At 42.1% G+C, this 27,004-nt stretch overlaps 7 protein-coding genes across 11 annotated transcripts; 5 read left to right on the top strand and 2 right to left on the bottom strand.

The window, feature by feature from the left end:
• The first annotated feature begins 49 nt into the window (after window positions 1-49).
• Window positions 50-5,545, top strand: LOC108065041 (facilitated trehalose transporter Tret1). Of its 3 annotated transcripts, none has more exons than XM_070217467.1 (4): window positions 50-204; window positions 3,300-3,472; window positions 3,867-4,280; window positions 4,432-5,545. In XM_070217467.1, exons 2-4 carry the CDS (start codon window positions 3,328-3,330, stop codon window positions 5,346-5,348), a joined length of 1,476 nt encoding a protein of 491 aa, XP_070073568.1. In that variant the 5' UTR covers window positions 50-204; window positions 3,300-3,327; the 3' UTR covers window positions 5,349-5,545. The 3 variants fall into 3 exon arrangements, with proteins under 3 accessions (XP_070073568.1, XP_070073567.1, XP_070073569.1); XM_070217466.1 differs by lacking the exon at window positions 50-204 and adding an exon at window positions 433-506; XM_070217468.1 differs by lacking the exon at window positions 50-204 and adding an exon at window positions 2,624-2,732.
• Window positions 5,546-6,507: 962 nt separating this feature from the next.
• Window positions 6,508-7,436, top strand: LOC108064964 (uncharacterized). The gene has a single exon (XM_017152762.3). The coding sequence runs from the start codon at window positions 6,605-6,607 to the stop codon at window positions 7,334-7,336; it is 732 nt and encodes a 243-aa protein (XP_017008251.2). The 5' UTR covers window positions 6,508-6,604; the 3' UTR covers window positions 7,337-7,436.
• A 1,455-nt stretch (window positions 7,437-8,891) lies between these two features.
• On the top strand, window positions 8,892-10,659 carry LOC108064996 (farnesol dehydrogenase-like). The gene is made up of 2 exons (XM_017152826.3): window positions 8,892-9,522; window positions 10,258-10,659. The coding sequence occupies exons 1-2, from the start codon at window positions 8,950-8,952 to the stop codon at window positions 10,435-10,437; spliced, it is 753 nt and encodes a 250-aa protein (XP_017008315.1). The 5' UTR covers window positions 8,892-8,949; the 3' UTR covers window positions 10,438-10,659.
• A 78-nt stretch (window positions 10,660-10,737) lies between these two features.
• On the bottom strand, window positions 10,738-18,728 carry disp (RND transporter family member dispatched). Its single transcript, XM_017152825.3, has 7 exons — window positions 18,176-18,728; window positions 15,936-16,943; window positions 15,710-15,801; window positions 14,714-15,253; window positions 14,012-14,650; window positions 12,619-13,599; window positions 10,738-11,820 (listed from the first exon to the last, which is right to left on the bottom strand). The coding sequence occupies exons 1-7, from the start codon at window positions 18,329-18,331 to the stop codon at window positions 11,583-11,585; spliced, it is 3,654 nt and encodes a 1,217-aa protein (XP_017008314.2). The 5' UTR covers window positions 18,332-18,728; the 3' UTR covers window positions 10,738-11,582.
• LOC138913536 (uncharacterized) lies at window positions 15,261-15,753 on the top strand. The gene has a single exon (XM_070217481.1). It carries the CDS (start codon window positions 15,337-15,339, stop codon window positions 15,694-15,696), a length of 360 nt encoding a protein of 119 aa, XP_070073582.1. The 5' UTR covers window positions 15,261-15,336; the 3' UTR covers window positions 15,697-15,753.
• Window positions 18,729-18,998: 270 nt separating the features above from the next.
• Window positions 18,999-20,355, top strand: ECSIT (evolutionarily conserved signaling intermediate in Toll pathway, mitochondrial). The gene has a single exon (XM_017152861.3). It carries the CDS (start codon window positions 19,087-19,089, stop codon window positions 20,296-20,298), a length of 1,212 nt encoding a protein of 403 aa, XP_017008350.2. The 5' UTR covers window positions 18,999-19,086; the 3' UTR covers window positions 20,299-20,355.
• Window positions 20,356-20,525: 170 nt separating this feature from the next.
• LOC108065015 (GTP-binding protein 2) lies at window positions 20,526-25,582 on the bottom strand. Of its 3 annotated transcripts, none has more exons than XM_017152857.3 (4): window positions 25,333-25,582; window positions 23,077-23,758; window positions 20,964-21,841; window positions 20,526-20,899 (listed from the first exon to the last, which is right to left on the bottom strand). In XM_017152857.3, the coding sequence occupies exons 2-4, from the start codon at window positions 23,747-23,749 to the stop codon at window positions 20,627-20,629; spliced, it is 1,824 nt and encodes a 607-aa protein (XP_017008346.2). In that variant the 5' UTR covers window positions 23,750-23,758; window positions 25,333-25,582; the 3' UTR covers window positions 20,526-20,626. The 3 variants fall into 3 exon arrangements, with proteins under 3 accessions (XP_017008346.2, XP_017008348.2, XP_017008347.2); XM_017152859.3 differs by lacking the exon at window positions 25,333-25,582 and adding an exon at window positions 24,969-25,245; XM_017152858.3 differs by lacking the exon at window positions 25,333-25,582 and adding an exon at window positions 24,432-24,770.
• Between the last annotated feature and the right edge of the window lie 1,422 nt (window positions 25,583-27,004).

Raw genomic sequence — 27,004 nt, 5'->3', positions numbered from 1 at the left:
AATTTTTGCATGCCCAACACAAAAGCGTCAAAACACCCGCGATCCGACATCATTTCAATTCCGACAGTCCAGCCAAACAGTTAGCTCTGATCTCTGTGCAGTCCAGATACTGAATTAATTCTCACATTACGTATACGCCGCGTACTACTGCCAGACAGTGTTTCATTGATTGCCCACTAATTGATAATTTCGGCTTCAAAATGGGTAAGTCAGACGACCTAGTTAGTAAGTGTATGGCTGCCATTGATTTGTTACCCCGCTGCCGAGTGCTGATAAATTGAGCATCAAGTGTCGCCTTGAGTTATTATAAATATCAAATATGATAATAATTTGTGCTCCGATTAGGGCCCACATTAAAGGCATTATCGCACTGAACATGAACGAAGTTAGTGAGATAATGTTTCCAAAAACCAGCTTGTTACCTCTTTCATTAGTTTCCATCTGGTTTCGTACCGGTCGGTCCACAGTTTGCTGTGCTGCATTCGATTGGGAGTCCTTAAGGTTCAGTATGTTCCTTGATTTTTAATACATTTTAATTGACTTTAAAACTAAAATAATGTGATAAAGCGTTTTCCGTTGCGTTAAGCATAAACACAACTTTAATGTTTTTTATTTTTTCCTGATAAATTTATTTTTAAATTTATATTGATGTGAAGTTTGTATTAGTAAACTTTTCTTAAAATAAGTTTAAATAATATTTCTTCTTTGAAAAATTAAGAATATTACAACTGACAAATTCTGAGACACATACCATTCTGACTAAAAATATATTTGAAATTCGAGTTTTAAATGGACAGAACCACTTTTCAATACCTTCAATAAGAATTTCCTGCAACAAAAAGTCTAAACCAGTGAAAAACGTAAAAACCTTCAAAGATTAAAGCCAACTTCACGATTTATTTGGTAATCAACGGCTGTTACCCAACATATCATGACAGATATTTTTGTGTACGTTGTCAACATAAGGAATCGTATCTCTATTTACTCAATCAATAGAAAAAACACTTAATTTTGGAACCGCTGGAATAAAGTCTTATCAAATTGTCTGTCTAGTCACTAAAATATTAATTTGTGTCTGTGTGTTAATAATTTACAGCAGATGCGACTCGTTTCATTGCTTTATAAAATAAAGAAGGTAGTATTCTCAGCCTGATAACAATTTAAACGACCCTTTTTTTATGTCAGGTTAAAGGCATTAAAAATATGAACAATATAAAAAGAACAATACTATTTAAAAACATTTTTTAGCAAGTACAAATAAACAAATAAAACGCCGTGGCACAACGGAAAGTTTTAAATAAAAAACTAACTTCCGTTGGCTTGGGAGATTCCATTAGATAACCTTCAGAGGAAGAAGTTAATAAAATGATGTGTCCGAATCATTCGAAAAGCTTATCGACATGAATATAAACAATCTATTTCTAGGTACTTGAACCGATTTGGAGATTAAACAAATCAGATTGAGTTATTGCCAAATTCCCAACGAAGGAATTCTCTCAAGAAGGTTCATAAATAAAGAACGCACGTAGCAAATATATATTTGAATTTTTCTTTTATCAAATTTACGGTTTTAATTTGCACCTTTTAGGAAGTCAAAAACAATTAAAACAATACGTTGCGTAATAATTACGACAATGGGGATTAATTTCAAATGAAATTTTGCAATAGGAGGATCAATCTTAAGTGTTTTATTTAGCTAGCACAGGTGTTCCCTACCCACTAACTTGTTGAGATACTACCCCCAGGTAGATATGACAATCGGCGCTATTCCAAGAGCCTCTCACACACACTTCACGTGTCTCACCTTAGTCACAGAAATTGTGTCACCATCTTTGATCTGGAACTAACTAAATAATTCCAAGGACAGTGCCGTGAAAATGCATCGGAAATTACTCAATAATTACCAATCGTAATCATAACTTTAGTTACGCATTCGATGACATTCGTTTTTATTTAGAAATAAGATTGGGAGTCCACTTGGGGGTTTGTTATTTCCTGCCCTTTAGGGACACATATTATATATTAACACAGAAAAAAAAAAGAATATTTTAAAATATATTTTTTCAGTCATTTATTGAAATCTATTTCATTTTTTTTGTTAGTATTAAAAATAAAATTGTAAAAATAAATTCAAAACAGAATTTTCTACTAAACTAGGACACCAAAAAATTTTTTTAAGTATACCAGGACTGAAGTGGGCCGGTCGCCCTTTTGCCGGCGGGTCGGCTTTGCAAACAAATTGAGATTGGGGCACAGTTTTTGCTGTACCCCTTATCACATTACATATGTGGGAATACGTATATGGGCCAGTTCAAGTGCAAAATGCACACAAATAGCGCCATTCCGACCAAAACAAGGCACAACAAAAATATTGAGATTCCGATCCGATGCCAATGACAGAGAGAGTTTCGATCGGGAGAAGGCAGCTCCGATGATACTGCACACACTATTCGCTGTTCCTATAGCCTATAGATGGGCCTGACATGGAACGGGAGGCGCTTCCCTGATAAGATAATACACGTGTAAGAGCACTCGTCAAGTCGAGTGTCGGTGAGCATTATTGGACGTGTATTGCCTTTGAATGCCTGCCATATAAGGTGGAAAATCTTTAAATTCGCGCGAATCGCCGATTCAAGCAGCATTGCAGTTCCCCAGGGAGGCCCCATCGTTTCAATTTTAATTACGGATCCTGCTCGAGTGGGATTTACTTCGTTTTGAAGGATTTTTTTTCTGTAAGGATGTGCAAACGTGAACAGCCAATAATTGTAGTGCCCAAAGTGATTAAATTCCCCTACTACTGACTTGGTTACGTAATGATTACACAAATATACGAAAAGTGTCACCTGTGATTACAGAAGCAGCTTCAAATAAATAAATTAATTAGCATCGCAAATGCGACAGAATTAAATTGTTCATAGTGCAATTAAAATAATTTGGTAATTTATCGCATTAAGTAATGAACAGACTGCAGTTCCGCCTTCGCTTAACTTTTTGCTGTATTATGAACTCCAAATGATGTGTATAGATTTTAGTGGCTAATGATTCGATAACGCCATGATTTGAAAATTGGCGGATAATGTGATAAATTCCTGATGGATGGGGACAAAATGATGAGAATTTTTTGGCTTCCTCTCGCATATGGTCGCGTGAGTCATGCAACAAAGAAATCAAAGCAGTGTCAAGTTCTGGCCGTTTGAACTTACACCCGATTGAATTACAAATGGGGATAGCATCATTAATCCAAGTCAACTGAATTGCTAATGAGGGACTTTCGCTTTTTTACTCTTACGCTCTTGCAGCTGCTTCTGTACACTTTAAGTCGGCCAGATGCCCTCAGTAAACCGCGAGGAAGTGAGCGGAGTGGCGTATTCCTATACGGAAGTCAGTACGTTTCAGATAAGTGAAGGAAACACTCGAAACATGTCTCCCGAACCCGTCAAGTCGGGTCGAATTTTTCTGGCTGCCGTGGCAGGTGAGTAATCTATTTCTACCATAAACACAATTGCTACTATATTTAATAATTCTTTAAAGTAAAAAACTATAAAACTGTTATTTTAAAATGAAGTAAAACACACTTTAAAATATTTTAAATTTAAAGGAACAACCAAAAACTATGTGTCTTGAATAGGCATGTACTTCTTGGTCGTTTCTGTGATGAATGCCTACATAATTACTGACTTTTTAATAGTTTAACATTTATTGAACACAATTAAAATACATTTATTTTGTTCATACAATTTTGAAAAACTATAGCTAAATGAGAACAGAAAAGTGAAAACATAAACATAACATACATAAATATAATTTGATAAATCTAAAAACAATATATTTATTTTAAAATTATTTAATTTCCATTTTTCGATTAGCCAACTTATCCGCATTTGTGGTGGGCACCACACTTGGATGGACCTCCCCAATCGGACCCAAGCTCAAGGCCGAGGACACATCAGACTCGCCGCTGAGTAGGCCCATTACCTCCGATGAAGATGCCTGGATTTCTTCCCTAATTGCCGTCGGAGCCCTGGTGGCTCCGTTTGTGGCCGGTCCGATGGCCGACCGCATCGGTCGGAAGTGGGTGCTCCTGTCCAGCAGCCTCTTCTTCGTCCTGGCCTTCGGCTTAAACATGGTGGCCTCCGAGGTGTGGATCCTTTACCTATCTCGACTGATTCAAGGATTCGGCGTCGGCTTTGTGATGACCGTGCAGCCGATGTATGTGGGTGAGATCTCCACGGACAATGTGCGCGGTGCCACCGGATCCCTGATGCAGCTCTTCATTGTGGGTGAGTAGACTGTGTTAGCGGCAGTGCCATATTATCAAATTAAATCCACTTTAAATATAGTTAATATCTATATCTTTATGGCTCAACAGCCAAACAAAAAATCATTTATTGTATAATAACAATCCAAATTAAATAATAATTTTTTCCTCAGCTGGAATTCTGTATGTCTATGCCATTGGACCGTATGTTTCATATCAGGCTCTGCAGTGGTGCTGCATTGTGGTGCCAGTGATCTTTGACTTGGTCTTCTACCTGATGCCCGAGAGTCCCTATTTCTTTGCCGGAAAAGGCCGCAAGTCGGAGGCCCTGAAGTCGCTGCAGTACCTACGCGGCCAGAGTGCCGAGGGCGTGCACGACGAGATGGCCGAGATCCAGGCCAATGTGGAGGAGGCGATGGCCAACAAGGGCACTATGATGGACCTGTTCAAGAACGCTGGCAACCGAAGGGCCCTGTTTATCTGCGCCGGCCTGATCTGCTTCCAGCAGTTGTCGGGCATCAACGTGGTGCTCTTCAACAGCCAATCGATATTCGCTAGTGCCAACACTGGGTTGGATCCGGCCATCGCCACCATTATCATCGGGTGTGTCCAGGTGGGATCCTCGGCACTAACGCCTTTGGTGGCCGATCGCCTGGGCAGGAAGGTGATGCTGCTGACGTCCTCCAGCGTGATGTCCATCGGACTGGCGGCCCTGGGAGCATTCTTCTATATGCAGCTGGTCAAAAAGGACATCTCCAGCGTCGTTTGGATGCCGGTTCCTGCCCTGATCATCTACAACATTGTGTACTGCACGGGCTTCGGACCGCTTCCGTGGGCGGTGCTTGGCGAGATGTTTCCGGCGAACATCAAGTCGGCGGCCTCCTCGGTGGTGGCCAGCACCTGCTGGACCCTAGGCTTCCTGGTCACCTTCTTCTATCCCAGCCTGGATGCCCTGGGTTCCTACTACGCCTTCTGGCTCTTTGCCGTCTGCATGGTGGTGGCCTTCTTCTTTGTCCTCTTCGTTGTGATGGAAACCAAGGGCCTAAGTCTGCAGGAGATCCAGGATCGACTCAACGGCAAACGCAACTAGGAAGCAGACGCTGTATTTCATGGTGCCTTTGATTCCGTAGTGATCCTTAACGTATGTCTAAGGTCTATATGCAAGTATTTTATTGGTTAGTTTTGTAAGCCTGAACTCAATTGTTACATTGTTTCCTGTTAATTTTTAAACAAAAAGTAAGTAATAATAATTATGTTACAATTAAAAAAATGTTTTTCACTGGTCAACATATACAAACGCTAGGAGAGGCAAAGTTTTTGTATTGGAATGTACTGGAATGCAAGTCCGAAAAACTTAAAATACACTAGTTTGATTTTCTTAAAAATCCTGCGCGCCGATTGTAAGCTTTGACTTTTAGTTTATGTCCCTCCACTTCATATCTTGGCTTTTTAATACATTTTCTATATCAGTTTAATAATGCTTTAAAATATATGAAAAGTGGTAAGAAAGTTAGTTTCGTTATTCACTAAAATAAAAAATTGTGAAATACATTTTTTGCGGTCCTTGTAATTTTACTTTCCCCCTTAATAGAAAGATTTGACAAAAGAATCGCTCTTATTACAAAATCGAATGCTAAAAAGGAAATGGACGTTTAGGCTTTTAAACAAAATTTAAACTTATTTACCAAATATCTACATTTAACCAAATCCCCAGAAATATGCAACAACTTTTGAGCAAATTATTGGCTTTTTCGTTAAACCATGCTTAAATGAAGTATAAATTGCATTTAAACCGTGCTTCAAAAATATCGTGATATATTTTCCAAGACAATGCTACGAAATGTGAGTTAATATTTCTACTAAAATTGTCTGACTCAATGGTTAATCGAGAATATAGTTTTTCAATTTAAGAGTGAGATATATGCTGCATTCTTTTTTTTAATTCTATTAATTATGAATTATAATCAAGTAAAAACACCTCCTAACGGGGTAAAAAACTAGTGACGATCGCACCTTCAACATACAAAAGTTCTGATATCAACATTTGTGACGAAATATTTTTACAGTCGTCATTAAATACACTTTCAAAAATATCGGTATCGTATGATCTAACCATCACAGCATATTTTCAATTCTGCGGCTATATCATAGTTGTCGTCTTCGCACACTCTCCTGGTGCGCTTCGTCACTACGTGGACTGCCGTCCACAGTGATAAGTATCATGTCTCCACTTCTCCTACACAGTAGCTTGGCATAAGTAAATCTTGTTTAACCAAGCGGACGGTTTGTCTGGAGCACTCAAAAATACAGAAACACAAAAAAATACCGAAAAACAATTAATCCACAATGGCCCAGAGCACGAAAGAGGCCGCGTTGGCGGAAATGGATTTGATTTTTCTGGACACAATTCTGCCAAGGTGCTGCAAGGACATAACCACCACCCAAGCTTTCTACAAAGACTACACGGCCGATAAGCCAAAACGAACCGTCACCGCGTTTCGTAAGCAAACAGATCCTGCCTTGATTTCCGGTCATTACACGAACAATCTAAAGGTTCGGGGACAGGAGCTCAAGACAAGGACATGGCCACGATCCATGGACTGGCGCGAGGAGTACGCCCAGTTCGTCAAGCGCAACAAGTGGTGCAACGAGGAGATATATAAACTTTTCTTTGTGCATCCACCCGTCGACTACTACCAAATCAAGGAATATCTGCAGGATCTGCTTAGAACCACTTATACCTCCGATTACTCCCCCAACCATTACAAATCGCTCAAAAGCCAGCGCAAGCAAAGGACGCGACCTGATGCGGATGGCATCGACTATCAAACGACCTATGGCAACTATCACAACCGCATTCAGGAGGAGGATCCGTTTAAGTCGAACCTTATTCCTGAACCAGGGTCAGTTGTCAAGGAGATAGACATTGGAAAATTCGCAAAGGAGATGCGCAAACTGTTCACCAAGTACAATCTTACAACTTATTACGACACCATATGTCTCCCTGCGCTGATAAAGGCCAAGGACGGAGTTATGCCATCGGGACCAATCGATCGCTACACACTTCGCAAGCATTAAACGCACCTCTGTTAACCATACGACTACAGCGATAATGCACTTGAGTTAATAACATTTTACTAATATGGCAAAATTGACTTATTAAATAAACTAAACAAATATTGTCACTTCCGACCAGTTTGGTTGAGGGGCTTTACAGGGCAATTTTTTGGTAGCATACTTTTGAAAACCATTGCTGCATAGTATTTTGCCCGAGACGGGTGAGGGAGCGATTAACTTTTTAGTAGAATCTAGGGTAAAAGTAGAAAAAGTAAAAAGCATATTTTCTAAGAAATTTTTATTCCCTTGCAGAGGGTATTACAACTTTAGTCAAAAGTTTGCAACGCAGTTAAGGAGAAGTATCTGACCACATAAAGTATATATATTCTTGACCAACACTATGGTCGTCTTTCCGTATGTCTATCTGTCAGTATGAACGCTGAGATCTCGAAAACTATAAAAGGTAGAAAGTTGTGATTCACCTTGCAGATTCTTGTGGTTTCTACGCAGCGCAAGTTTGTTTTATTAGAGCGTTACGCCTTTAACGTTTTAAAAGGTGTCACACATCTTTAACAAATTTGGAAGCAAATAAATGCAATTTTCTTGTGTTTATTAATACCTCTCGAAATGTAGAAGAAATTTTTCAAAACGGACAATTCATTAAAAAGTTATTAGCAAATTATGGAATCTCACTTGCATTTCTTTTAGCAATCTGGTAGTCGACTATCTCTTGTTTTAAACACTGTGCACGACTGTAAAAGTTTCAGATTTCTTGCTTTTGAACTGAGCTTGCAAACGGTATGGAAACATACGGATAAGGGGACAGACGGACATGGCTATATCGACTGATATAGAATATATATATGATCCCGAATATATACACTTTTTATGGTCTGAAACGTCTCCTGCGTTACAAACTTCTGACTTAAATTATAATGCCCTCTGCAAAGGTATAAAAATGTGCATGAAGTCACAAAAGCTTTAGCGTAGCGTATTAAAAGAATTATTTTAGTATCAATATAAGCATGACTTGCTTTTCCTATAAAACAATTAAAAGCTCACTCTCTTATCAGCAAAAAATAATAATATCATTGGGATGATTGACTGAGGTAGTGACAAAACAATCTGTGACGAAAAACATTACTTTCCGAAATCGTAACTATATTAAATTAAGACTTTGTTATAATATTGTGGTGGGCCCTTATATTGTATTTATTTGCTATGTTAAAGTGAGTTGATAACGTGAAATTATTTATTTCATTATTTTTATGACAACAATATGTATAATCCAGATTCCAGATAAATGTTTATTAAAATGAAACTACAACCTTTAATCGATTTTTTTCGCTCCTATTTTCTCTTTAGAAATTTGTATTTTGTTGATTTTTGATCGTTTGAGCCTGATAGACTTAGAAGTTTCTGGGTCTTGTGCTATCTTCTCTTCATCATGACAAGTTAGAACGATATCTTTTCTGTGATCGAGTAACTCTCTTAAATCAAGCGAAATATTGAGCTTTCACTCAATGGAAAAAGCTAGTGGTGCCTATAAAATGTGAGGTTTTTTGAGCGAGAGCTTCAGTTATCGACGGAATTTTTACCTGGCAAGAAGAATAATAAAGACAACATCAGCTAAAATGGATCGTTGGTCAAATCGCGTTGCTGTTGTGACGGGGGCAAGTTCCGGCATCGGATCTGCTTGCTGCAAGGATCTGGTTGCGAAGGGTTTGGTCGTCGTGGGCTTGGCCCGTCGGGAGGAGCGTTTGAAGCAGCTGAAGGAATCCCTGCCAGCGGATCAGCAGGCTCGATTCCATGGCCGCAAGTGTGACGTCAGCGTGGAGCAGCAGGTGGTCGACGCTTTTGCATGGATAGATGAGACGCTGGGAGGGGCGGACGTCTTGGTTAACAATGCAGGTATCACCACCGGTTCCCTGATCACGGATGCCGACAATGCCGCCGACATGCGATCCGTGTTGGACACCAATGTCCTGGGATTCGTCTGGTGCGCCCGCGAGGCTTTTAGGTCACAGCAGAAGCGCAACGTCACCGATGGCCATGTGGTGGTCATCAACAGCGTTGTGGGTCACAAAATTCCCATTATGCCGGGATTCGGCTTCAAGATGTATGCCCCTTCCAAGTTTGCGGTCACCGCTTTGGTGGAGGTGCTGCGACAGGAGTTCCAGCAAAAGAAGACGCAGACCAAGATTACAGTGAGTTCGAAAATATTCTCCCAGAAACAAAGTCATTCAGATAACAATATCAGAAATGATAAAAATACATATGTATATGACAAATGAAATTTTCATAATCTATACATTTTAATGCCAGATAAAGGTGTATTTTACGCCCTCACACAAAGCCAACTACAATGCACTTTACCTAATAACATTTTCGGTGATTTTTGAACACCCGAAGGAGAGGATTGTGTTGACTATTATTCTTATATGACCATACTCGATTTTTCCTAGAAATAATTTATATAATAACCATGCGCGTATCCACATTATTACTAAGCGTTGAATTTTACTTCAGTTTACAGTTAAAATTGATAGCCAATTAAATGTTTTTTAATTTGTCAAAGTGTTTTGTATTTTATCTTTTATTTTTGCTTCAATGTCCAACATTTAGCAAGTTTGTGTTTCAATAGGTCAAAGTTTAAGTTTGCAATACCGATCAATATGAGTGTACAAAAACTAGTTAAGTGCTATTAAAAAGCTACAAAAACAAAAAAAAAAACTAATAAAAAAAAGAATTTAATTATAAAAAAAATCATTAAATTTTAAGTGTGCTATTGAAAAAAATATTAGAAACATTTTCGTGGTCCAGGGCTCTAACGCAATTAGCTAATTGGCTTGTGCGATCCAAATGGTTCTTGGCCAACTAAATACTATGATTAGATTTTCGTGTAATAAAAATGGTTAATTCAAATATTTATCCATTCGTAGAGCATCAGCCCTGGAGCCGTCGACACAGAGATCATTGATGAAAAAATCAAGGAGATCATGCCAAACTTCCCTATGTTGCGTGCTGAGGATGTTGCTGACGCAGTTTCTTATTGCATCCAAACGCCTCCCAATGTGCAGATCCATGAGCTAACCATCAAGCCTATCGGTGAATCCTTTTAAAAGAGGTTCCATTGGAATTGAAACTTTTGCGCAAATTTTACCGAGTAAGTTTCATCAGCCATTCGAAAATGAAAGTAAATAGGAGCAATAAAACATTGTGTTTAATATGAAGTTGTTCCACGTAAGTACGGATTGATGTAAGAAAACGCAATTCAACATCTGGTTTAAACAGAGAAAATAAATAAATATATTCCCAGTACGGGAGACATATGACTCCCATAAGCATTCGCAGTTTTAAAATATTTCCACGTAAAGTTAATAAAGAAAAAGTTAAAAAATAAAAGTTGTAGAACATACCTATTTAGAGTGGTTTTACAAGTAACATTTATTAAATCACTTCAACACATAAGTTCAATGAAGGAAGTACAGGGCCTTTTAGTTGCAGGTAATTTTACAATACGTCATGGTTTACAATTATAACACTATGTCTGTATAAACACCGATTTCTTTAAGTTTCTCACCTTCTGTATCACAGTTACATGGTTATTACAAACGTGAGTGTGTGTATGTTTGCTTTGTGTTTTTGTTTTGAACGCATACAACTAGGATAGACAACACATATCTCTGCGCATATTTGTAACTATCATATAAAGTAACTACATCTTGCTGGCGCCAACATTGCGGCCCAACTTAACACCTAATAAAAATCCAGAGTATAAATACTTTTGATTACAGTTAAGTACATAAACAGCGTTGAAACGTTTGGCTAAAAACTAATAATACCGTCATCGTACAGTCCTACCGACAAAGACGTACCCAGTACCTCCGCTAATTGCTTCAGTTTCAAATTGTATTCACTTGGCTGGAGCATCAAACGTGCAATAACAAAAATAAAAAAAGCATATTGCAACCGTCTGAAGTCTTTTGGAAATAGCACACTATGGAGAGTTTACAAGATTTCGCTTTGCTTAAGTCTACCAAGTACAATTACACATATATCTAGGGTATATCAATGTAGAACTCACACAACGTACATATGCCTCGGCCAGCATATTTTAAAACTGAATATGCCGACACCTGGTTTGTATATGTATATATAAATGTATCTCGGGCAGGCTTCGATGCCGCCTTACCCTGTATAAAAATGCAGTTGCCTGATTTACCCTGGCAACAACAACGCGCTCTGGCCGGCAATAGTAACTAACTCAATTGGATGTAGACGGATACGTTTGATATTTGCACTCGTGTAACGTCTGAAACGAGTGCTCAAAGTCTCTCGGCAGCGAGGACAGTGCGTGGGCGCTTTCTGCGCCGGAAATAGTTTTGATCAGGCTGTTGGAATTCAGGGACTCCAGCTCGTGCGTCTCCGAGTTGGCCAGCTCCACGATGGCCGAGCTGGTGGGGGTCAGCAACTGCTCGCTTGCGATCACCTGGCTGGGCTTCCTGCAGAAAAAAGTCAAACGTTTTAATAAAAAGAAAAGAGAAACTAAAACTCTGAGGTAAATCTTTAATCGAATTCGGAGCTGAAACCGAATTCGCGATACAAATCTATGCACACAATTCTACGTAGCAGTAGAAAATATTGTATTATTAAAAACAAAATGTATTTATTTTAACCTGTTCAAGCTTTCCATTTTATGTATGTATGTACTAGAAGAGTGGCCTAAGGCCTTTTTGTATGAAAACGGGTGTCTCAATTTCCACGCTCAAAGTGTCTTAACTTACACAAAATGGGATGTTTCGGGAAAAAATTAATAATTTTTGTTCTAACTGTCACATTAAGATGATTCTTTTTTTAATTAGTTTACAGTTAATATACTAAGGTTTTAAATCTCTTTGAAAAAAGTAGACAACAACTTTTTTGGTGAAAAATGGTACACGACTCTCAAAGCTTTAATCTGGCTAGAGCCTGGCTTCTAATGTTTTCTCCAAAAGTTTTGTCACTAAAAAGGACTGCAAAAAAAAATAAAAACAATTTTTTTAGTGGATAAGTTTTGAGAAAATTGAGTGTCTCAACTTACAGACCGTCTCAACCTACAGACCTCTCCCCTATGAATGTAACTAGCAGAGCATACTTAAATGAGCAATATAATCTTGTAAGTTATGTGTCTAAAAGTTATTTTTTATATAACTAAAGTTCAATTACTAATTTCTATTAATAAATTATTAAAATATAATCTTATAACCCAAAATAGAAGAAAATTTTCAATGAATTAATTGTCAATGCAATCAAAATCTTACCGCTCATAGAACTTGCTGTTGGAACTGTTCCGCTTGTTCCACAGAGGCCACTTAAGCTCCAGAAAACCATGCTGCGGACCGGCCACGCGCAGCAGACTCATCAGGAAAAATGTGGCGTAGAACCAGCTTACGATCATGACCACGACCAGGAAGACGCCGATCTGTATGTAGGGTAGAATATTGGAGGCCATCATGATGCCGCCGGCCAGACCTGTCGTGGTAGCCGCCATCACCGTGGGTCCAATGATGCGGGACAGTACAAACTGAGTAGCTGCCAAACGCTCCTTTACTGGAGACATCCTGTAGTGAATTCCGTAATGTAAGCTGAAGTCTACAGCCAGTCCGATGGCTGTGCTCACCGCAATGCTCTCCAAAATATTGAGCTGCCAGCCCAGAAGGATAAGCACCGCCACGGTGTTGAAAATGCTCAGCGATACGGTTAATACGGCGTAAATAGAAATCAGTATGTTGACCGTAAAGCAAAGCAGCACTGCAAGTGACGCTGCCATCGCCAGACAAATGGCAACCAAGGTGTCATGAGAAAGTGTGTCCTGCACATTGTAGAATTTCAGATCGCTGGTGAACCAGCCTCCTTGAAGTTCCGGAGGTGCCGTGCTCAACTGATGCTGAAACCAATTCTCTACAGACTCGTAGAATTGCTTAATATTCGCGTAGATGGTGCTGTAGGCTACATTGGACTCGAACTCGATGACCAGGGCTTTGACCAACAGCGGTGTAGATGATCCGTTGCTGCCGTACTCAGTGCTTTCATTTCCACCCATCCCTAGGTAATCTTCCGTCTCCAGTCGAGGACCATCTGCAAACTTGGGTCCTGCCACGCCAGGCCGGAAAAATGTGGTGTCATACATGTTGGATATGCTTTGTGGCAAGCAATACTCGAATATGTGAGGATCGAAGGGAAACTGGGCATCGCAGCATGGCGAGCGATCTTTCCTTGTATAGTCCATATCGTCGATACACCTGTAACGTATATGAAGCCTCTTGAAATTGGATTCTTAAAATTTTTGAAGAGGTTAATTTAAAATGTTTTTGAGTTCCCAATTTTCTAAAAAAAAACCATTGAGGAAGCTAATTTGGGAAGCCGCAATTTATACACCTTTGTAGGTCATTTCAAAGATTGAAAGTTAGCACAGACAGACTACAAGGCCAGATTGACAGATTTTTTGATATTGATTAAGAATATATATACTTTATAGGATCACAAACATCTCTGACTGAATTCATAATACCCTCTACAAAGATATAAACATAAAATGAAATATATATGAATTATAAAGTTATTACAAATTTCCTGATCTTATCCATACAAAATTCGAAAATACTTTTTGTAAAAAAATGTAATCATAATATCAATAGAAATATATCTGCTCACCTGCGCTTCATATAATCAATAAGATTTTCAATAAAACAGTTGGGCAACAGCATGCCCAGGGTCTCTTTGTAAAAGGGTTGCTGGCGCACACTCTGGCAAAAGTCAAGGATCCAGAGTTGGGCTGGCCTGCTCGATACATTAAAATTATTGTCATAGTGCAGGTTGCCATAGGAATTGGGGTTCGTGTAGTCGCCATCGTCCACTGCCTGAATGCCCCAGACGAAATGCATGTGCATCTTGAAATTCTCGTACGCCTGCAACGGTTTTTCAAACCAAAACTGCTGCTTCAGGCTGGAATAGATCTCAAACGGATGCCTTGAGACGAAGAGCTGAAAGTGCGATTTTTCCGGCAACTGCAGTCCTGGATACCAGAACACAATGACGGCACTGGACGCGCCCAGAGCCCCAAAGATCAGCAGCCACAGATAGGAGTAGTTCATAATGCTGTGCGTTATGCACTCCTCGAACATCTGACAAAATCTGTTAATTGACTTCTTGCAGGCGTGGATCAGCTTCTGCGACATCGGATGACGACAAGATATCCTGGTAGCAAAGAGCCGTTCCATGATGGAAACTGAAGCAGGCAGCCAAGTGATCATGAGCAAATAGTTGGTTACCACGACGGTTCCCGCAAAGATCCTAAAATAATAATTGCATTAATTAAAAAAAATTTGTTTTTTTCAGCTATGAATATCTACTTACCCAAAGCACTTAATGGCTGTTATGGAGCTGCTGTAAGAGGCGTAAAAGGCGCCGGCGGTGGTAAGGGATGTAACAAACATGGAGGCAGCAGCGTGTCGCATGGTTAGCGCCATGATGTTTTCCAACGACTCCGTGTGATCGCTGTGCTCCAGGTGCGCAGGAAGAGCACTCTGGGATTGAGTGGTGCATCTATTGCTGAACCTCTCAGCTAACACACAATGCCAGATTTTTAGAAACAAAAATACATCGTCTGCCCCAATGCCAATTATCACCACAACGGCCAGAAGGTTCATGTACGGGAAAAACTCGAACTCCAATACGATGGCGTAAAAAAAGTACGCTAGTCCCAGGGAAAAGCAGATGGCGATACAGGACATTAAGGTGATGAATGCCGATCCCGTGTACAACCAAACGCTGGCCATGACGAAGGCCCCTCCTAGGGAAACTAGCCATACATCCGTCAAGAGCAGCTCGTTGAAGAGCTCGTTATCAAGGCCCAGATCCATCGCAATCACTTGCACAAGCTCGTTGTGCAGCTCCCTGCAAAATCAGTCAGAAATTTAGACTCAAACAGAAAACTACAAAAAAAATACATAAATAACAAAAGTAAAAAAAATTGCAAAATGGATCCAGTACAGAGGGAAAAGGAGTTGATTAAAATGCAAATGCCCAGGACCAGAATGCTTGTAACGACCAGCAGAGCAGACTATGTGGATCATACTGGGACGGCTGTTTACAATCCACCCATCAGAAAAAGTCAGGAAGATCCGTCCCTAATAACAGGCCACTATGCCGCAAATCTTGGGATTTCTGGTGCAGAAATGATAACAAAGACATGGCCCCAATCGATGGACTGGCGCGAAGATTACGCACAATTTATCAAGCGCTATTTTGACACTATATGCGTTCCAGCTTTGATGAAAGCTAAAAGTGGTGTAATGCCTTCGTCACCCATTGATCGGTACCAATTTCGCAAGTATTAGTATCCGTACTTACACGTCTTCCCATTCGTGGAACAGCGGCAGAAGGCGGTTGGATTGGGCCACCGGTACAAATATCATGGCGTATTTTAAGTAGACGTTGGTGTCCTGGAAAAATAAGGGTGTAAATATTATGTGAGCGATGTCAATACAATTACCTCAACAAACTATTTCAATTTCGTATTTTAACAATTTAATTTGTTTCTAAGCAATTCATTAAAAAGGTATAGTCAGCCACTCACATTGGATTTGATAAAGCCGAAATCGGTTAGGAAATTCAAGACGTTAAAAACGATGTTATGACGCTTGCACTCTTCAGGAGCTCGACAGTGCGGTATTTCGTTGCAGTGGTTGTCCATCTTCAGGTCGTGGAAATACTCGTAGCAGCCGGAAAGCAGCAGCTGCAGCGACGTAACATCCTCGGCGGTGAGGTCGAAGCAGGAACTTTTGTTGGCCAGCATGGCCGCGTAGTTGGGCAGCGACCATGGCCTGCAGCACTCGGTGGTGAGCATCTCCGGTTCACAGAAGGCCTTGTAGCTGGGCACCTCGGTGATCTGATCCTGCAGCTGGCACATGGCCAGCAGGCCGTTCAGGTCGAACAGCGAGTCGGTGGCATTGGGGCCGATCCGCTGGACCACAAAATGCGAGTACTCCTTTCGCGGCGATGAGTCGCAAAAGAAGCCCTCTGTAGGTTGGCGAAGATGCATGTCCGCCCAACCATCGGTGGGCAGAGTGGCGGCTTGTTTCAGTAGCCGCCAAGTGCTCTTCTTGGTCTGCACCCGCTGCTGGTGCTCGTCCTCATCCACTGAGGTGGTGTTGTGCCCATACTCGATCTGCTCAGTGCGCCGGGTGGGTTCCACCGAGGAGGATGCGCTGTCGTTTGTGATCTCGTAGTCTCGGAAAACTCCGCTGTCTCCCATCCAGGTGTCCACAGCGAGATTCGCGGATGGGGAGCTCGTGGCCTTCAGTCGTTTCTTGAACTGCATCATCTTCTGGGCCACATCGTGGTGCTCGTGATTGCTCTGATTTTGTTCCTTGCGCCGCTTGTTTTTATTTCTGTTTCTGTGCTTGTTCTTGCGTCGCTTGTGATTAGGGTGCAGCTTGGGTTCCACATAGCCCTGTTCCACTCGCCTCTTTTCCCACAGGTCCGAGGGATTCGAGAAGAGCATTCCATGGTGGTCAGTCTCCTTCAGCAGGTTATGCCAGGCCGTCAGGCGTTCTCCTATCTTGGTGCCGCGCGTCTCGAAACCCTGAAATGAGTTACAAAGCGGTTGAGTGAGTAAGCATTTAAGATAAAAAGTCTGATATTGGATGTGTGCCAAATGTTAAAAATCTAATGGATCACTTACTTAAAAGTAATACGTAAAGAAGTCAAACTCTACAGAACTGTGTTTGCGTAAATTAAAATTTAAAGCGTTTTACTATCGGTAGTCGGTAGACGTAGTGCACGAATTGTCGAAGGACACTAGGAAAGTGTGAGAAGACGATTACTACATATATACGAATAAACTAAAATATAAACCAGTTGAAAGGTATTGCAAAAACTAAAGGAATTCCATGCCAACACTTAACAAATTTAATTTGGTTTGGGAGAAAGAACAAAAGAAGTGTAAAAGTAAAAAATAAGAAAATTTTTGTGTAATTACAAATGTTGATATAAAAACTTTTTTATGTCGTCACTATTTTTTTACCTAGTTAGAATGTGTTTTTATCTTATAAAAAGAGGTAAGTAGGTATGTTTTTCAAAAATATATTATTGAAATTACCTATTTTGCTTTGACTTTAAATTTATTTACTATTTTCTTCCGATACATTCCAGTGACTAAGAAAAAATGGGGACGGAAGCTAACTTCGGCAAGACGAAGTTTTAATACCCCTGCAGATTTCACGAATGAAAATTCGACTAGAATTGCACATGAATTAATAAACAACAAAATATTTTATGATTGAAAAACAATTTTTTAATTTTTCATTCTATGGGAGCTATAGGATATAGACGTCCGATCGGAACGCGCTTTTACCCTGATCAAGGTATGCATTAAAAAGTACGATTTGGAAAGATTCATCCTGAAAAACATCAAATTTTTATTGATTTCACCCTATTGTTCTTTTGGAACCTATAAGATATAGACGTCCGATCGAAACGCGCTTTTACCCTGCTCAAGGTATGCACAAAAAAGTACGATTTGAAAAGATTCATGTCAATAGCTTTTACACTGCTTGATTCTGATCAAGAATATATATACTTTATGGGCTCGGAAACGTCTCCTTCACTACTTTAAAAACTTCTGACCACAATAATAATACCCTCTGCAATGATATAAACAGGGCTCAGACGCTCTTTCAGCTATTTGAGTAGAGATTTTATATGAATGAGTTTAGTAAATCTGTTTAAAATATTCCATTCTATGTTGATATGAAAATCATACTGAAAATGTTTGAAACATTTGGGCAGGGGCGTCTATTTCACGTATGTACGAACCAATGTGGGATCGCTGAAGTCGGGCAGCTTGTTCAGGATGAGCGCCACGATGATGCAGGCGATGCAGTAGACGGCGATGGAGACGACCACCAGGTAGGGGCGTCTGGCCAGGACGTGGTAGTACCAGTTCATCCTCTCCGAGTCGAAGCACAGCATGTCAGTTGAATGTAATGCTCGGGATTCGTGTTAGCCTCTTCGCATAGTGGGAACCACTGCTCCTTTATTTTGATTACTAGTGCATCTTTGGCGGCTGGAAACGTCTCGAATAACCTTGGGCTCGTGGGGTGCTCCTTGGGACGGAGCCAAAATCTATTGTGTTGCTTCTGTTATAGACACTGCCTGGTGGTCAGGCGTCCTTCGCGGAGTTCCACTTGTTGGACTGCATTTTTCTTATCAGTGCGCGCCCGTGCAAATAACTCAGGGTTCGGAACTAACTAAAACAACACAAAACAACCAAAAACTATGCGAATAAGGATAATGCAGAAAACGGTGAAACAACAACAAAAAAGCAGCACAAAGGATACACTGAGCACTCTCAGCCAGTGTTGCACAATCCGAGCACCAGTGATGTCTGTCGAAAGGCAACTTAATCAGCTGTTTCTAGCGAGGGAAAATCAAGGAATAGCTTATTTTTAATTAATAAATTGCACGCTAATGTAATCTATAGAAAACACATACACTAGCTATCGAAATAATTTTGGAAATAACATTCCAACCATAAGCAAACAGCATTTTCCGCTGGCGAAAGTAGCCAAATTTAGCATGAAACAAGCTAACCCGCCAGCAACACTAAAACAGCTGTTGGAGCAGCAGTGCTGCGAAAGCGAACTAGTTCCGTGGAACCGCTGACTTGTGCAATGTTTTGTAATCGTATTTACAAAATACTTTACTTGCATATTTATAAATAAGAAATGCTGCGCCGCGTGCAGTGCTTGCTCCGGTTGCACGGCAATGGACGCCAGTCGCTGGCCACCCGGCTCCGGTGCCTGTCCACGGATGAGGGGAATCCCAAACAGAACCCGAATCCCAATCCCAGGGCCCAGAAACCCGGCACCAAAAACCTGCCGGCTGTGAGGAACCCCTTTGCTGCGGCCCAGGACAAGACGAAGAACAGCTACCTGACCATGGTGGAGATCTTCCAGGAGCGCGACGTGCATCGCCGCAACCATGTGGAGTTCATCTACGCGGCGCTCAGGAACATGGCCGATTTCGGGGTGGAGCGGGACCTGGAGGTCTACAAGGCGCTGATCAACGTGATGCCCAAGGGCAAGTTCATACCCACCAACCTGTTCCAGGCGGAGTTCATGCACTACCCCAAGCAGCAGCAGTGCATCATCGATCTGCTCGAGCAGATGGAGGACTGCGGGGTGATGCCCGACCACGAGATGGAGGCGATGCTGCTGAACGTGTTCGGCAGGCAGGGACACCCGCTGCGCAAGTACTGGCGCATGATGTACTGGATGCCCAAGTTCAAGAACCTGTCGCCGTGGCCTCTGCCCGATCCAGTGCCGGATGACACCCTGGAAATGGCCAAGCTGGCGCTGGAGCGCATGTGCACGGTCGACCTGCGGTCCAGGATCACGGTGTTCGAGACCAGCGAGCTGAAGGACGCCATCGACGAGACGTGGATCGTCAGCGGGATGAGTCCCGACCAGGAGAAGCTGCTGCGGGAGCACTCCCGCCAAAAGGCCCTCTACATCGAGGGCCCCTTCCACATCTGGCTGAGGAATCGCCGGATCAACTACTTCACCCTGCGCGCCGACCCAGATCCCGAGTTCCTGTCGCAGTTGGACGAGCGGCAGCTGGACGAGGACGACGTCTCCCACATCGAGGTGCCTTTCTTCGGCCGTGCTCCGCCCAGACGCCACAATCAGCTGGGGAAACTGCGCTCTGTCCACCAGCAGGACGATGGCACCATCCTGGCCATCTGCGCCACGGGCACCTCCACCAAGGACTCGTTGCTCTCGTGGATTCGCCTGCTCGAGGCGAACGGAAACCCCTCCATAGGAGAGGTGCCCGTGCTGTTTCGGTTCAGGTCCGAAGTGCCCGCCAAATCGGAGGAGATCGAGAGTGGCGCCAGTGTCCCAGCCACAAGTGATAGCAGGAGCAGTAGACGGGAATAAACTGATTGTTGAGCAATTCTCTGTGTTTTAAACTGGATTAAATTATTTTCAGACGTTGCGGTCTTAACTTTCTCTGGAACATGTGCACCGTTCGCCAGTATCAACAGTATCAACATTATATTTATATTGGTGTGGCTTTTTAATGAAGTAAGAGTAATTAAGGAGAGGATCACCCACAATTTTCGATTGTGAGCCAAGCTTAAACGAAAAATCACAGAACCCAAAACTAAGTGTACAGAAGATCTGCCAAGGATTTAACGCCCCCTCTAACCGCTAATTAAGTATATGTACATGTCATCTTTGTTTGAGATATATAGTTGGGGCTTCTCTACTTTGTACCGGTCTTGTTGACGGGAAATACCTGCGTGACAACGCCGATTCCCTTGCTAGTGCCCTCGCGGAACAGAATGCGCATTCCGGGACGCACGTATTCCGGGTGGCCGACGAACTCGAACATCACCGAAGCACAGTCGTTGGTGCCCAGCCGCTCGCCGCCCATGATGCCCCGGATTACGGCCGTCTGGCGAATGCTTCCGATGTGCACCGTGGTCTGGAAGCCGACGTAGATAGCTGTCGCGTGGAACAGCACGGACACCTTAGCCTGCAAAAGAAAATGGAAATATCTTAGAGTTGCACACCCCTTTCAATGGAAACTATCGCCTCACCTGGAAGAAGTAAGTTCCGTAGGGCTCGTCCACACTATTCCCAATATCGCCCAGCAGCACCATGCCACTCCGCAGCGTGGGCAGGTCCTGATCCAAGCTAAACGAGAGCGAGGCACTCTGGCCAGCTCGGACCACCCGGCAAGGAGCCTTATTTCGGTGAATGGTATTGACATTCACGGGGTGAAAGCTTCCATCCGGCAGCGGGCCAATTTTCATGGGCATGTTCTCGGTGAGCACGCCCTGGACCAGCAGGCCACCCACCACGGGACCCACGTCAGAGACCCGAAAGATCTCGTCCACCTGGAACTCGCAGGACTCCTGCTCGAGGCGATCCTTCTCAGCGTTGCTGATGCCCGGCGAAAGGACGTACAGAAACTTGGTGACTAGATTGAGGCCGGTGCCCGTGACATTCGACACGCAGAAGATGGGCACAATGTTCTCGGAGACCTGGTTCGATCCGGCGGAGATGGCCTCATCCGCGTTGGTCACCACGAAGGGAACCTTCCGGCACCCGATGGTGGTGAGCAGGTTGCACAACTCCTGCACCGTGGCATCCGGCGATGTGATGTCCGTTTTGGTGACCAGTACAAAGAAGGGCATGTCCAGTGCCCGGACAATGGCCAAGTGCTCCTCGGTGGTGTCGTTGCAGCCGCTGCCCGCCGATACAACCAGCATGGCGTAGTGGGGCGAGTAGCCGCTCAGAGCCTGCACGGTGGTGCGCATGTAGCGCCGGTGCCCGGCCAGATCCATGAAGGTTACCAGCTTGCTGGACCTATCGCTAATCTCCTCGGCCGTCATCATCTCATTGTACTTGTAGTTGACCACATTGCCCAGTGCGTCGAAGCCCAGGGTCTCGTGGGAGATGCAGGAGGTGCGACCTAAAATTAAAATTAAAATAATTGAATTAAAGTTATTTTCTGGTATGATAGACATGAACACTTTCTAGAGGTAAAATAAACTTCGTTGAAACGGACGATTTACAATTAATCTCTCAAAATTATTCTACTAAATCGTGTAGTTAGGAATGCATATTTCATGTTCTTTTTAATCTAGTGGATAAAACCAGTTCAGTTTAAGTATTGACTTCATCTTAGAATATGGAATAAATTATTTTCAATTGAATTTTTCTATTATTTGAATATAGGCACTTCCATATTGTCGCCCGGGACATTTGCATACATTTAAAATTGAAAAAAAATTGAAAAAAAATTGGAAACAAAAATGGATTTTAATTTTAATAATGTGATTTTCTTTTCACTTTTCCCAAGCTCTATTTTTTTGTAAAAATCTTGATTTTGTTCCACTTTTAGTTTTTAAGATATCGTTAAAAACTGCCGTAGTCGCTCGAGACAAAAATAGAAGTGGATTTTGGGAAGATAATTCATTCATAAGTTTATCTCAGGATCAAATTATTTAGAATCTAATATCGGGGCAGAATCATGTGAAAATATTTATACCCGTTACTCGTAGAGTAAAAGGGTATATTGTATTCGTGCAAAAGTATGTAACAGGTAGAAGGAAGCGTTTCCGACCCCATAAAGTATATATATTCTTGATCAGGATCACTAGCCGAGTCGATCTAGCCATGTCCGTCTGTCCGTCTGTCTGTCTGTCTGTCTGTCCGTCTGTCCGTATGAACGCTGAGATCTCGGAAACTATAGAAGCTAGAAGATTGGCATTTTGCATGCAGATTCTAGGAATTCCTACGCAGCGCAAGTTTGTTTCAAAATGGTGCCACGCCCCCTCTAACGCCCACCATCGCTTATATACGATTTTAAAAATTTTAATATTTTGGAAAAGTAAAAATGCAGTTTTATTGTGTTTATCAATACCTATCGAAATGTAGAAGAAATTTTTCAAATCGGACCATTCGTTAAAAAGTTATGCGTGATCAACGTTTTCTATCTCTATCTCCATCTCCCTCGCACTCCCTTTACCTGAGTAACGGGTATCTGATAGTCGGGGCATCCGACTATAACGTTCCCTCTTGTTTTTATTCAAGTTTCAAGGTTTTTGGCTTGGTGGACTTTTTGGTGGAAGTGCCCATATGCTGACGAAGTAGTAACCCTATTTTTGTTGAAGTTAGCAACTGCTAATTTTAATCGGCTCTTACCCGACTGAATCTCATGCATGTGCCGGAACATGTTGAGCCGCGCCCTGCCGTGTCCGTTGTCCAACTCGTCCTGCGTGAGGACGCCCAGCAAAGTGGACTTGCCGGCATCGGCTCCTCCGAGCACCGCCACCCGCACCTCGATGTTGTGCTGGTCGTCGGGGATCTTGCGGACGAGCACCTCGGCCACGGCCCGTCGGGAGGCGATGGTCTTCCGCCGCAGCACCGAGGTACTGGCGCCCAGGCTGTGGGCCATTTGCTTGAGGGTCGTGAGGGAGGCATTCATGTCCTTGTCGCTGAGCCCCTGCAGGTAGCCGGCATCCGAGACCCCGATTTCGTAGATGGCCTCGCCGTTTCCCTCGCGGAGCCGCCACTTCATCTGGGTCACCAGGTGCTCGAATCGCTGCTTCGACGGGTTCACCAGCTTCAGCTTGTACTCCACATTCCCAAGCTGCGGCTCCGGCGGCAGCATTCCCTGCTCGAAGTCGAAGATCAGGTTGCCCCGCTCGGTGGGCATTCCGCCGCCCAAGTGGCTCAGGCTGCACTCGTTGGCGTTGGCGTCCGTCTCATAGTCGCTGCTGCTGCTCCCGCCGCCGCTGCTGTTGCCATTCAGCTCCGGCTCCTCCTCGAAGCCGTCGTCCTGATTGGGATCGAAGAGACTCAGGAAGGACTCCATACTGTGTGGCTGGAAATGAAGCATTTGAAATAAGTTCGCATTTCCATAGGAAATTATCATTGTATCGAAACAAAGGAACGCCTTGTGTTTCAAGTAGAAAGCAAATTTTGGGCCGATTGCGACATCGAGATACAAACATTCACAACAGATTTTTAAACAGCTGTAGGTGAAATAATAGCACTGAGATATTTGCACAAGCAAAAATTATTTAATGTCATAACTCATTTTTTTCAATATTTAAGTCTAAATATATCTGGTATTAATTAACGCAAAAAAGAGCGTTTTGGTAAAAAATTTACCGTTTTACAAATTTGTTGGAGAACTATTTTATAAACCCTTTTTTTGTATATCAATATTTAAATTGCATTTTAAAATGTCCCTGACTCGAAAAAATTTATAATTTTTAATTTTACATTATTTTATATTAAAGCACAATTCATTTCTAAGATATACTAAAAAAAAAAGAGTTTTGAGTTGATATTTTTACCGCAACCGTATTTGCTTTTGTGTATCCATCAAAATTGAAAATTTCTTCGTTTGTTTTTTTGACCGTCCTCTTTGACTTGCAGCGACCTTGAAACGCTTGTTTATGTTTGCCACGACACTTGCCTTTGTTTGGATACACACGAAACGGGGGGAAGGAAAAAAACCAATATTACACACCGAATCCGTAACATCTTACCAGATATTCTATGCTATTAGCTCACAAGTCACACCAAACGGTTTTCGAGATATATATTCGAGATATTAAACGACAAAAAACAGTTCCTATTTGCTCGCTGCGCTGGCACAAAATATCGATTTTGGCTGCGCTTTTCATTTGCCCAGGTCGAATTTGTTATTCGGCTATCTGGGTTCTGGGTTTTGGGTTTTCGGTTTTAGGTGCTGTGTAGTTGTACTTGTGCTCTCTGCTTTTGGCTGCCTTTCGATTTTGTTTATAACCTGCTCCGCTTTGTTTTGCGCCCGCGAACGAATGAGTGTGCGAACCGTACCGAAGCACAATGAGAAGAGAAGCCCCGAGTTCATAAATGATTTCAAGAGCTTTCGCAATACCCTACAAATTGGGGGCGTTTGAGCGTACCTGTTCACTCTTATTTTTTACACCATAGAACTCATCTCTAACTGGCGTTCCAAATAAGCTTCTTTCTATTCAAGTTAATGAACTGGGAGATTGTTAGTAAATTCGGGTCTCCGCTATTATTAAACCAAATAAACACACCGTAAATGTTTAAATTTGTTGCTGCTCAGGGAAGCGGATGTTCGGGTCGACTAGACCCTTCCGTTTTTGGCTCGTATTTTCGTCAGCTTTTCGCGTCTTGTCCTCGCAGCGTTTGTTTCGCATCTGATTTTCTACACAAGCGTTTTTGTTTTGATCGGATCAGCTGCGAATGACGCTATATCTCGAAATTGATTGGAAAGCTCGCTGTTCAGTTTGAAACGCGGGGACGGGTAATAAATGTCAGTGGCAAACAAAAAAAAAGTGTAGCTCTACACCCCATGCGAGGGCGGGATTTCACCAGAAACATAATTCGCACTGCGATTTCATCAGCCAAACTTAAAGCAAGTCGATGCACTCCACTCACGTTTAAAATTGGTCCGAGTAACTCGTTTCTGACGCAATAATTGCAATTGCGTCCTCAAAGGTCTTTTGTGCGGGTGCGGGTGTTTACTTTTCACATTCAATTTACGTTGCCATGGCAATTTTGAACTTTTGTATGGTTGAGATAACTCTTAGCTAACACTAATAATGCTAGGGGCGCCAAAAAAAGCCCGCAAACAAATGATTCAGCTCCTATGTATACAATCCTCCTACATTTTTATGACACCAAAAAACAGATGTTTATGCTCGGCAGGCGTTAGTGCATTTTGGCCACTCACTTATCCGGGCTCTCTTCACGCTTAGCAACACTGGTCGGCGCGCAACTATTGTGAGCTGCTTTTTATTCAAATTTAAATCCCAACGGCTCTGTTAAGCCGTTACTGCGTCAAATTAGAGTCGGCTAATTCGACACCAACCAATTGGAGAAAATATTTATGTTTCGACGCTTACCCTATTTTCAATTAATTTGACTTTTATAGCCTCTTCCCATAGAGTCCATCTGTTTGAAACGGTTGGGATTTTTAACGAATGTGAAACTCGTGTTCCTACAGAACTCCATTCACCATTTACCATCCAATAACAGCTGACTGAAGAGCAGTTGCTCAGCTCAACATTAACGAAGGGGATTTCAACTAGGGAAAACTGTCGTAAAATTGCGTTCTCCTAATTTTATTGTAGAATAATACAATAAATAGAATAAGAAACAAGAGAGAACGCTATAGTCGGGTGCCCCGACTATCAGATACCCGTTACTCAGCTAAAGGGAGTGCGAAAGAGATGGAGAAAAACTTTGATCCGCCGTAACTTTTTAACGAATGGTCCGATTTAAAAAATTTCTTCTACATTTCGATAGGTATTGATAAACACAATAAAACTGCATTTTTACTTTTCCAAAATATTGAAATTTTTAAAATCGTATATAAGCGATTGTCGGCGTTAGAGGGGGCGTGGCACCCTTTTGAAACAAACTTGCGCTGCGTAGGAACTCCTAGAATCTGCATGCAAAATGTCAATCTTCTAGCTTTTATAGTTTCCGAGATCTCAGCGTTCATACAGACAGACAGACAGACGGACAGACGGACATGGCTAGATCGACTCGGCTAGTGATCCCGATCAAGAATATATATAGTTTATAGGGTCGGAAACGCTTCCTTCTACCTGTTACATACTTTTGCACGAATCTAATATACCCTTTTACTCTACGAGTAACGGGTATAAAAACTGAAATACTATTATCTAACCTACTTGTATACTTAATATTATACAAAAATTAAAATTGGTTACCTATAGGTTTCTGTACGCAATACTTGCATACTTGCGAACCTCGTTCATTTTGTTGACGTCGCACACGCATAATTGAAGGGTGTGTGCAGCGCAACGAACCAGGTTTATATTGGCGAGTTCTAAGGAGTCCAGGGTTTCCATTATATTTTCACCGTTGGTGTCATCTTCAAAGAGGCACTCTTCAGTGGGCTGCCTTTACCATGTTCCGGCCGTTATCCGATGTAATGCTGTGTTAAAATTCAAATTATTACACCAAAAACTCGAACATGTAATTTAGTACATACCTGAAGATCTGATTAAGTGATATTCCATATTCATCTAATACATATATCAACAATCTTATTTTTAATATACGTTCCAGTGTGTGAGCT

Source organism: Drosophila takahashii, chromosome 3R, assembly GCF_030179915.1.
Source record: "Drosophila takahashii strain IR98-3 E-12201 chromosome 3R, DtakHiC1v2, whole genome shotgun sequence".
Taxonomy (NCBI): Eukaryota; Metazoa; Arthropoda; class Insecta; order Diptera; family Drosophilidae; genus Drosophila; species Drosophila takahashii.
This window is presented reverse-complemented; position numbering and strand designations above follow the sequence as displayed.

Excerpts from the sequence above, each read along its gene's own strand:
- LOC108065041 (XM_070217467.1), top strand. The coding sequence starts at position 3,328 with ATGCCCTCAGTAAACCGCGAGGAAGTGAGCGGAGTGGCGTATTCCTAT. Across the intron at positions 3,473-3,866 it reads TTTTCTGGCTGCCGTGGCAG|CCAACTTATCCGCATTTGTG; the intron begins GTGAGTAATCTA and ends TTTTTCGATTAG. Across the intron at positions 4,281-4,431 it reads GATGCAGCTCTTCATTGTGG|CTGGAATTCTGTATGTCTAT; the intron begins GTGAGTAGACTG and ends TTTTTTCCTCAG.
- LOC108064964 (XM_017152762.3), top strand. The coding sequence starts at position 6,605 with ATGGCCCAGAGCACGAAAGAGGCCGCGTTGGCGGAAATGGATTTGATT.
- LOC108064996 (XM_017152826.3), top strand. The coding sequence starts at position 8,950 with ATGGATCGTTGGTCAAATCGCGTTGCTGTTGTGACGGGGGCAAGTTCC. Across the intron at positions 9,523-10,257 it reads AGACGCAGACCAAGATTACA|AGCATCAGCCCTGGAGCCGT; the intron begins GTGAGTTCGAAA and ends ATCCATTCGTAG.
- LOC138913536 (XM_070217481.1), top strand. The coding sequence starts at position 15,337 with ATGGATCCAGTACAGAGGGAAAAGGAGTTGATTAAAATGCAAATGCCC.
- disp (XM_017152825.3), bottom strand. The coding sequence starts at position 18,331 with ATGCTGTGCTTCGACTCGGAGAGGATGAACTGGTACTACCACGTCCTG. Across the intron at positions 16,944-18,175 it reads ACTTCAGCGATCCCACATTG|GGTTTCGAGACGCGCGGCAC; the intron begins GTTCGTACATAC and ends AACTCATTTCAG. Across the intron at positions 15,802-15,935 it reads TCGGCTTTATCAAATCCAAT|GACACCAACGTCTACTTAAA; the intron begins GTGAGTGGCTGA and ends TTATTTTTCCAG.
- ECSIT (XM_017152861.3), top strand. The coding sequence starts at position 19,087 with ATGCTGCGCCGCGTGCAGTGCTTGCTCCGGTTGCACGGCAATGGACGC.
- LOC108065015 (XM_017152857.3), bottom strand. The coding sequence starts at position 23,749 with ATGGAGTCCTTCCTGAGTCTCTTCGATCCCAATCAGGACGACGGCTTC. Across the intron at positions 21,842-23,076 it reads CATGCATGAGATTCAGTCGG|GTCGCACCTCCTGCATCTCC; the intron begins GTAAGAGCCGAT and ends TTTTAATTTTAG. Across the intron at positions 20,900-20,963 it reads ACGGAACTTACTTCTTCCAG|GCTAAGGTGTCCGTGCTGTT; the intron begins GTGAGGCGATAG and ends TTTCTTTTGCAG.